This window comes from Cyprinodon tularosa, unplaced genomic scaffold (assembly GCF_016077235.1).
Source record: "Cyprinodon tularosa strain WSP-4 unplaced genomic scaffold, ASM1607723v1 ctg323, whole genome shotgun sequence".
NCBI classification, from domain to species: Eukaryota; Metazoa; Chordata; class Actinopteri; order Cyprinodontiformes; family Cyprinodontidae; genus Cyprinodon; species Cyprinodon tularosa.
In genome coordinates, this window is record NW_024039034.1 from 531,054 (window position 1) to 541,676 (window position 10,623).

Genomic DNA, 10,623 nt, shown 5'->3' on the forward strand with positions numbered 1-10,623 from the left:
GAATTCTGAAATTTAAGATTTAAGAATTCTGACTTTTTTTTTCTTTTTTTTTTACTGGCCCTAATCCTCTTCCGTACTTTTAACTATCAATTCACGCGCTGGTTTGATTTAATGCTCCATTTAGAAGGAGCTTATGAACACATAATTGCTGTTTCATAGAAAAGGCTGTAAACTTGGCTGGGAAACGAGACGGAAGTAGAGAAGAAAAAAAAGGCCGCATTGCTAAGTAGGGGACGGTCTGAAAGCTCAGGGCTACACCTGCTCAGGTGCTCAAACCAGAGAGGCCGCATTCCTTATGGCCAACACGGAAACCTGTCAGCGGGAATTATTTAGTTTTTAGATGCAGTTTCCAAAGGCAGCGACAGCTACCATCTCAGAGAGAAACTTTCTCTTTTATATTTTTATATTGGGGCTGTCAATTTGCCTCTGATCATTTCTTTGAAGTTAGAAGAAGGATCTGTTCTCAGACAGGTGTTTCATTTGGGATTTATATCCGCCGATTTCTTGGAAAAAAATGACCTCCCCGGACCATGATGTGGACTGAGCTGCTTTTTCTTTGCCTTTCTGTTCTGCATTGCGCAGGTATGATCAACTGGAAATTATTAACCTTTTTAATGAGGTTGGGTCTGTGGTTTGGGGTCTCTTGTTTTCTTAAACTATAATAAAAGAAAGCTTTACAGGTGAGGGCTTCACACCGTAATGTTTGTAAAAGCTGAATCAATTGTTCCAGTCTCTAAATCTGATTGGTCAAGCATGTGTGTAGTTTGGTTTCTATAGTTTCACTATATTTATTGAAAATAAAAACGCAGTCATAAAACGCTATAAATATTGTAATTGCGAATTTGTTAGAAGTCAAGCAAAAATGACAAGATATGTCACAAACAGGAGGGAATTTGTATAAAAAGCTTAACTTAACAGTAAACAATGAACAAATTTCCCTGCTTTTATTTATTTATTTATCAACTTTTTCTGCATTCAAACTAGGAAAGACAATCATATGTACTGACTTCTTGTGGAGGTACATGAAATTTAAATACCCTGCAAAATGTTTTGTCAAAGGAGCCTTTGAGGGAAAAATTACACATGACCAAACAGAAAATGGTTTTAATCCCTGTAAATAATAGAAAATGTAGGCCTGCTTAAAAATTAAAGGGAGAAGTTATGAGATAAAAGTTTGCATTTTGATTTTTCTCACAGTTTGTAGGCCTAAGCAGCACTTAAATAATCCTTTACTACACAGAGGAGAGCTGGATGGTCTTTCATATCTTAACATATAATATTTGACCTACTATACAACTTATTTCATTTACATTTATGGTAAAAACTATCAAGATTTGGTAGATCTAGGTAGTCTTCAGTGTCTTACTTCCCACAACATATGTCTCTTAATTTATTACAGTGTGATTAACAGATGGTAACGTAAATGCTGGATCAGTTTTTTATTCAGTGTGTTTCCTATATGAAAACATTTATTTCTTCTTTTGAACAAATGCAGCTTCAATGAGTCCTTTAAAAACCAGATTGATCTTAATTTTCTTGGTGGAACGTAAAGATTTTATGAGGGGGCAAACTTATCAGAGCAGAGGAAAGTTCAACAATGTTGGTTACATTCTCGGCAGATGACAGCAGCGGGTTTTACTTTCTGTTACCATTAAGGTGTGGTAAAGTGGTTTACTGGGACTGTAAACAAATTACACACACACACACATATATATATATATATATATATATATATATATATATATATATATATATATATATATATATATATATATATATATATATATATATATACGGTATATATATGGAGAGGATCTCGTTTTTAAAGCATAATGTGCAGCCTGACTTTATTTGGAAGTATGGTTTTCATCCCTTGTCACCTGTTTCTCCTCAGTCTCCTCCTCTCCACCTACGCCTGTTAATGTCAGCTTCTCTTCTGTGAACCTGAGGAATGTGCTCCACTGGTCTCCAGGAAGTGGCACACCAGATGGTACACATTTTGCAGTGGAATACATTATGTGAGTTCCTATTCGGCACTATCACCAATAAATTGTACATTCATGTATCTTTTTAAAGAAGCTTGGTTTCTACTCAAGTGTTTACAAATGTACTTTATGGGACAAAAAGGTGAGTTTTATTTTCACCTTGTGTGGACCTGTGTGTTTCACAGATATGGAGAGAGCACAGAGGCCAGCAAAGGAAAACGTGGGCATTGGAGGGCAGTGCAGCATTGTACTAATATTGTGCGGACTTGGTGTGATCTGAGTCTTGAAACATGGGATGAGGAAAAGGGATACCTTGCAAGAGTCCGTGCACTGGGAAGGAAGTCATCTTCAAAATGGACTCTGACAAAAAGAAGATTTGATCCAAAGTGGGACAGTAAGTATAACACTGACCTCAGTTATACATTTTTAATGAAACTTTTATTTTTTTGCATGGTTACAGTAGATCATTTTGAGATGAAATAAACAAATAAAACAAACAATTGGTGTTTGTTTTATATTTAGCCATTCTTGGACCTCCACTGGTTTCTGTGAGAATGAAGAACAACAGTGCAATTATCACACTTAAGGGGCCGATGAGGTATTCACCAAACAACGACACCCCACCGCTGAGCATGAAATCATTCTACCATCGCATGTCTTACAACCTCTCCATCTACATCCGCCATCGCAACCAGATGGTAAGTAAAAAATGTTTTGTGGAACAAACTATTGGTCACAAAGTTTGCTTCTCTGTTTAAGAGCAGATTTTATAGTTTTATAGTGTTATAGTAAGTTCTGAAGCAGCAGAAAGGCTCTATTAAATCAATATGTTTAGCTATCAGAGTGATGTTCTTTTACTGAAATGCTGCTTTACTTTTACTTAGGAAGAAACAAGATGCACATTCTATAGAAAGCTTCTCATTTATCTCCTTAGTCTGCAGAAGTTTTTCAGAAAAATCTTTGGGATCTTCTGAGATGAACGTTTGCTTCCTTCTTTTTCAAAGATTTGAACATTACCCAGTTTCCTTTCTTAGGACCAGAACACACCAAATCTGATTTTACCTCCGGTCTGACAGAAAATCATGTCGGACGGTCGTGGCGTTTAGCGCTCAGTGAGAGTCAATAGGGATGATCCCACCTGGAACAATTTTCTGCAAGAGTGCTTTCATAAATCTACTAAAACAGAAATTCAGGACTGTGGGAGGAAGACGGAGTACCCTGAGAAAACATGCAAACTCCATGCAGAAAGACCCTGGGCTGGGAATTGAACCCAGAACCTTCTTTCTGCAAGGCAGCAGTGGTACCCACTGTGCCACTGAGCAGCCTCAAAAGTGATCCATGATATATTAATAAAAATAATACTTTATCCATGAGAGTAATTCAGGAGGACAGAAAACGGATTAAGTATTGACCCTCTTTGAGCCTAGCAAAAAAGAAGGGACAGGAAGAGTAGTTTATCACTCTACTCTAAAAGAAAAAAGAACCTAAGGAGGACAGAAAACGGCTGCAGGTAAACATTGATCCTCTTCAAGCCACACAAAAAACAAAATAATGAGGGGCTGACAGAGCAGGTTAGGGAAGCTCATCATTCTCCGCTCTTCATAAAATGAAAAAAACAAACAGACAAACCTTCACAGATCTCTGTCTGAGAATCACCTCATTGCAAGCAAGCGGTTAAGCAGATAAGCTCTGAGCTGATTTTCAAGTCAAAAGGATGAGAGAGAGAACATGCAGTTATTTACAGTAAAAGCTGAGATCATTGTTATGTCTTGGAGAGAAACACAAAAACAAGTCCAACTATATCATCTATAGTGGAAGCTCTTGACAATTCAATTCAGTTTATTTATATATGGCGCCTATCTCAAAGCACTTTACAGTTCTCCAGATCATAATATCAAATTGATTAAACGTTTTCCATCTAAGGTTGACAGATTGACAGAAGCAATATTTTCCCCTGATCTGGAAGGATCCTTCTGGATCTGTTCTAATGAAAGTCTGGGATATTACATGTAATTCTGAGATCTTGTTGCCTACTTCACATCATCAGGCAGGTTCCTGTAGGTATTTTCATGAATCTTACCATTTGATGATAACAAGACATTTATGTGGCTATTAAGGCTGGAGCAAAATGTGTCTTATCGCAGGCATGTATGATTTAACAAGGAACGTTTATGTTTCACCATTGGGCAAGATTGGTTTGGATTGCTGTTTTCTCCTTAATAAATCAATGCAGCATGTGAATTTCAGGTTATCTATTTCCAATTATAAAATGAGTCTCATAATCGGCAAAGTTTGAAAATAAGCCAGTGTATATTTCTCATTGAATACTGGATAGTAAAATATGCATTGTCAAACTTCATATATTGAGTCATTAAACTGCATTAAAATGTGCCTGATTTCATGAGCATGTTGTGCATTAATCAGCTGTTTATTCCACTCTGGAACACAATCTTTCCTCAGCTCAGGAGCAGCAGGACGCTGCCTCTCAGCCTCTATGAAAATTCCCTGTTATAGTTTGAGCTTCAGTCTATTTAGATAAGCAGCAAGAAAGTACAGCCCAGATTGGATAACACACCAAAATCCATCACTTCCAGTAAGGGCAATCTTCTTACGCAGGGGCGGATTGTGAAGCTGGCTCCTCAATGCTAACTGGCCAACATACTGTACTTAAGGATTTTTGACTGACAATGGCCAGACAGCGAGGAGGTTTTCTTCATGAGTCGAGCGGGAAACGTGATAATTCAGTCAGAACAGTTGTCTTGGGGATGAACTCTTGCCGTGGTTTATGGAGTCTATTTCTTAATTGCACTTCACAACACCTATTTTCACCCTTTGTTTTATTGTGTTTTATGTGTTTCAACATTTGTTACTGCAATACATGATGTTTGGATTTGAGCAGCATCTGAATACCTATTTATTACTTAGAGTTACAAAAAATGAGGAAGAACCTGTGATTAATATACCATGTATCACCAAAGTACCTATGTACTTTTTTTATTTTGCAGTACCATTTTCCACTGGACACCAGCCAATACAAATACCAGCTGCTGGAGTACAATACAGAATACTGCTTCTTTGCCAAGTCAAGGTTCCTCTCCATACCAATGCAATGCAAGTCTTCGGCTTGGCATTGTATAATAACACCTCAAGGTACAACAATGTCACAATAATGTTTGAAAAGACCTATAGAAATAATGCTGCTCAACAATATGTAGAACTCGAAGAGTGATTTATGTTTGTAGAGTTACGTCTTTCATGCTAGAACATCTTGCTAAACCTATTTAAACTAAAATGCATTTAAAGTATGTCAACAATACATTCACTTGTCTATAACATGATACAAACCTTGATAATTGGAATTTGATGGTTGATGGATAAATACTCTCACACAGCAGCAAATAAATTTCATATAAATTGCAGACATACCTAAGTTTAGACCAGCTGCCAATTACCATGGCAAAATGCCATCCTGAAACTGGCTACCAGGAAGTAAAAAACAAACAAATACCTACCAGACAATGCAGATTCTGAAGAACAAGCTGAAACGAAAGAAAATTTCCAAGTCATTGTGTTTCTGGTATCATAGCCTCACCTTATAGAAGAAAAAACTTTAAATAAATAGCATGCAACTGTTCTCCTCAAACTGATCCAAGTCCAGCACTTTCAGGGTGTACTCTAATCAAAATGGTGGAAGTAAATGACTAGTTAATTTCAGATACCCCCAGGCAAAAGATAATAGGGAAGATGGTTGCTAAAGAAGAACATCTGAATGACTTGGACAATAGAAATCTATTTGGAAAAGGGAGGAACTATGGGAAACAGTAATAGAAATATGATTTCTTGCATCCCTTGTACAACTAGCAAATACATACATTGTGGTAAATATTGAGAAATTTGCAGCTTTGACTGAAGAAGGCTCGGCTTGGGGAGAATAGAGAAGCACTTGCCATAGTACACTGACAGTAGAGAGGAAAAACTTCCTGTTAACAAGAAGAAAGCACAAGCAGAACCAGGTTCAGAGTGAGCAGCCTTCTGCCAAAGCTGGCTGGGGTTCAATGAGACAGAAGCAGCGGTACAAAAGGATCATAGAAGCACAAACCATAAATACTTTCTATGTTAGAAATGGAAGGGTAAGTAAGCTGCATAGGTGGCTCTGTCTAGGATAGAAACAGTTAAGCAGACTAGTTCTGAGCCAGTTTTCACACCAAGGGATACAAGAGAGCACATATACTTACTCACAGTAAAATCTGAGGCTATGGCTATGTCTATGAGAGACACAGGACTAAACACTAAAGAACAGGCCCAACTCCATTGTCTGATCAAATGTGTTGATGACAGTGGACTAGCTGATATTTCTCACCACGATGTCGTCATAGCCAAACTGGAACAGACCAGATGAAGCTATTTTTACAAAACAAAGCAGAGATAACATAAAGTTAAGGGTTGAACTAACAAATACTGCAGAATGGTAGAATAAAGATATAAAGAAGTGGTCCCTATATCCTCCAGAAGTCTAAGCCTATAGCATCATAAATATAGAGGCAAGGCAAGTTTATTTGTATAGCACAATTAAGTACATGGACAATTCAAAGTGCTATAAATAATTTAGAGAGTAGAATAGAGAACATAAATGAAAACAGAATAAAAGCAAGGAAAACGATACAAAAAAAAAAACATAAGTGAAACAAATAAAATAGTTGGACTACAACTTCAAACTAATAACATATCAGTTAACAGTTTAACATTAACAGTCAAAGGCAGTTCTAAACAAATGGGTTTTTAACTATGACTTAGAAGAACTCAGGCTTTAAGCGCTTTTACAGTCTTAATAGAATAGAATAGAAAATCCCTTTATTATTGTCTCACAATGGTGAAATTCAGCTTATTGCTTCTTGGAGTTTGTTCCAGATAAGTGGAGCATCATGACTAAATGCTGTTTCTCCATGTTTGGTTCGAGTTCTGGTGCAGAGTGGACCCGGGTTGTCTGTGAGGTTAATACACTGACAACACATCTGTTATGTATTGAGGTGCTGATCCATTCAGTGATTTATTGAACAACAGAAGGATAACCTGAGCCACTCTAACTATAATATTTAGCAAAAAGGAAAGTTTTAAGCCTAGTCTTATAAGTAGACAGGGTGTCTGCCTCATAGACTAAAACTGGTAGTTTGTTCCACAAGAGAGGAGCCTGGCATCTAAAAGATCTGCCTCCCATTCTACTTTTAGAAATTTTCTTTTGATATGTGATTTAAGTGAAAGGTCCTGATCAAAAATAAGATGAAAAGATTGATGTCCTGGACAAAGCGGTTGATATGAGCCCACTCCATTATGATGTCAGGCTCTGCCTTTAAGATGGGGATAGGAGATTTGTGTTAATCTACTGTTTAGCTACTGTTGAGCAAGTTCAGACATATTATCAGCATTTCTTTTGTAACCCTCTCAATAGAGGTATTCCTGATAAACTCCAGCAGGAGTATAACCCTAGATTTTACCTATAACATTCCTTGTTTTGTAAAGCCTTGGCATCCCTCAGAATAAATTGATGACTTGGATGGATATCTGTGTTTCCCTCATGGGCCTGTTAACCACATAACCAAATCTTGGAAAAGTGGAAATGAATGGAAGCAAGAGAGTTTGTAGAGTAGTGAGTGGCCTATTTTATATGCCGCTAACTCCGATCCATGTCTCTCCAACAGATCCTGTCATTAAGCAGCTGCAACAGGTGGTTGTGGGGATAGTTGTTCCATCCCTTTGCATCTTTATAATTGGGTTGGTCAGCTACCTTCTCTACAACTATGTGGCTGCGAAGGAACAAAAAATCCCACCTATATTGGTAATTTGATTACACAGACTTGTCAACAAATGCATTTACACAACAAATTTGTTTGTGAAACGTTGTTATGCCATAAGTTACTCTTTTCTTTCCAGAAAACGTTCTTTCACCAAAATCATTCCTGGCTTCCTCCTGATTATGTCAACCTTCAGCTAGCCAGAATAATTCCTGTCAAGCCTCCTCAACCCACTGAGATCCCATTGATTGTTCCACCGCCTGAAGCTGGATACTTATCACAGGGACCTCATGTACCCCAAGAGCCTGAAGAACCCATGAACGATTCGTCAGTTGACTATAGCTTTGTGGCTCCAAAAAAAGCAGGTGTTGGAGATGAGGGCACAGGACCGAGTAAGCAGGATGAAGGGGATGGTGTGAATAATTTGACAGGTGAACTCCAGAAATGTCCTGATAGTGACAAGGAGAACAATATTGACATCAAAGATGATGGGAACAAACCTCAGCCACCAAAACCAGAACCTGCTAAAAGAGAGATTAACGCTGCAATGCAAACTGGTTTACCATCAAAAGCTCAGGATCCAATACAATCTAATCAAAGATCATGCACACTAAACGTCCATCTAGGCCCACCATTAATAAAAGAGGAAGAAAGGAGGGAAGCATCAGAGGAAAGTGAGCAGAACCCAAACCAGTGTGAGAATGACCGTCTCCTTTCTGGTTATGTTTCTCAGAGAATCTCAACCATTCCCCGTTTTGACATTGAACAGTTTGATCGCTTATCAGATGACTATGGTCATCTGATAAGTGGAGGGAGAGAGGACAAGAAAACCGAGAATTGTGAGCTGGATTATGTGACGAGGAGACAGCTGAATTTTGAAAGTTTGATTGTAAGACAAACAAGTCAGGAGGCACAGGTAGAGGAGGAAATAATGGGAGAAGCAGATGATATTCTTAGCAAATGGGACCTGGTCATCTCAGTGGATGAATAGAAAAGATAAATTATCATCACTGTGAAAGAATACATTATAAAAAAGGAATGATCTGATGCGGTAGTATTGGAATTTTGTATAGGGATTGTGGATCTATAAATGTGAAATGGATTTATGAAGGTGCAGATAACAAAGAAGTGAAGGGATCTGAAGCCAAACATGCAAGCCATTTGAGAACAATGAGGCCAGACTTTACTCTAACCTTCGACCCCATTAGGAACATTCTCCGAGCATTTACAAAACAATTGTATTACACCACACGAAGCTCAGGCAGAAATCATTTACTTTGGATCATTTTTTAAAATCTTGAAATTATATAACTATGAGAAAGTTTTTAGAAAGTGTGTAAACAAAGATTTATAATGGCTATACTAAGCATGCATATAAACATAAAATGTGTACGCAGGACACCAAAACAGGCTTTCAGTTGTTCTTCTTTTGTTCTTGTTAGACATTCATTAATAACAAGCAATCAAAAAAAAAAATAAACAACATAATCGGCTAATGAAGAATTATCTTATCAGTTCTGAACTACTTTGACTTTTTGAAGGAAGATTATCAATCCAATAACTTATAATTTACATGTTTAAGTTTGTATTGTTGTTAAAGGTTGATCATGAAACTACTAAAGCAAGGCTGCTTGCTTTATATATACCTGTTTACATTGGATCTCTGTCAAATGTATTGAGCTTTACAGCATAATTGTATTCTGTGGTAGCGGTTGTTTTATCATCAGCTCATTTTGTATGTATCTATACATCTGTTTGTAGTTTAGTACTTTCAGTTGTAAAAATTATTTTTGATCATTTTGATTTAGTTCCGAACATTAAATGTTTTGTTCCAGTCAAATCACTTATAACTATGTAATTCTCATGTATTTATATCAGCATTACGTAATTGCAGATGCCCAGAGGAAAACAGCAGTTATACTGTGAGTGTTTACTGTTTCTAGATACATTTATATAGCATTTTAATCCTAAATTTACCTTTACTCATAAAGTAAAGTACAGCCAAAGCTGTCAGCTCCTTTCCCCCCACTATATAATTTTTGACCTCCTTTTAAGGCAAACAGGTTCCTGTTATCAGTATTAACACTTCTGCCATGTCTTGATTTTCTGGTTTTATGTAAATCTTGTGCTACTGTTTTTGAAATAAGATATGTATCTGAAGGTGTTTGTTTTGTTTTGTTTTTTTTGTCTCACGATTACAAGTTACCTGACCTCTTCACTTGCTGCTGAAACTTCCTCATTCCACTGGCCTAAGCAGGCCGAGCTGAAGTAGTTCAATCAATTACAGTAAAGCAAATGCCTTTTATTTTCCCACTGAGCTGTAACTACAGTGTATCTACAGTGATCGATATGATGCATTTAATTGTGCTAAATAAATGAGGACATGTTTTACATTGTTTTGGGATGTAATTGTATAAAGAAAATGGCAGATTAAAAGATAAACAAAATGTACCACATACTTTCTTTCTGTAAGCTCATGTTAGGTGAGGGCTATCTCCTCCCATACCTCTATACTGGAAAAAATTAGAAGGCTCAAATACAGGCTTGCATGCTACAAGTGACTCTATTACTCAGCTTTTTTTGTTGTTTGTTTTTGTATATAAATTATGTTGTTTTGACAGGATTCCAACAGTGGTTGGACAGCGCCACCTGCTGGACAAAATAAAAAAACATCCATTTTGGGATATGTATATACAGAGGTGTCTGACAAAGTACAAATACTTTGTTACCTTACTTAGGTAGAAATTTTTGCTATTTATATTTAACTGAAATAATATTTTTTTTCTTCTTTCTTTCTTTACTTATTACATTTTTTTGGAATTAACTCTACTTTCTACTCGTTACAATTT

At 36.9% G+C, this 10,623-nt stretch overlaps 1 protein-coding gene across 1 annotated transcript; it reads left to right on the forward strand.

Annotated features, from left to right (window-relative positions):
* Positions 1-255: 255 nt before the first annotated feature.
* Positions 256-10,331, forward strand: il20ra (interleukin 20 receptor, alpha). Its single transcript, XM_038293295.1, has 7 exons — positions 256-582; positions 1,895-2,018; positions 2,171-2,379; positions 2,508-2,683; positions 4,991-5,135; positions 7,682-7,818; positions 7,914-10,331. The coding sequence occupies exons 1-7, from the start codon at positions 531-533 to the stop codon at positions 8,763-8,765; spliced, it is 1,695 nt and encodes a 564-aa protein (XP_038149223.1). The 5' UTR covers positions 256-530; the 3' UTR covers positions 8,766-10,331.
* Positions 10,332-10,623: the final 292 nt, after the last annotated feature.

Coding starts and splice junctions, on each gene's coding strand:
- il20ra (XM_038293295.1), top strand. CDS start 531: ATGATGTGGACTGAGCTGCTTTTTCTTTGCCTTTCTGTTCTGCATTGC. Junction 2,019..2,170: donor TTTGCAGTGGAATACATTAT/GTGAGTTCCTAT, acceptor TGTGTTTCACAG/ATATGGAGAGAGCACAGAGG. Junction 7,819..7,913: donor AAAAAATCCCACCTATATTG/GTAATTTGATTA, acceptor TTTTCTTTCCAG/AAAACGTTCTTTCACCAAAA.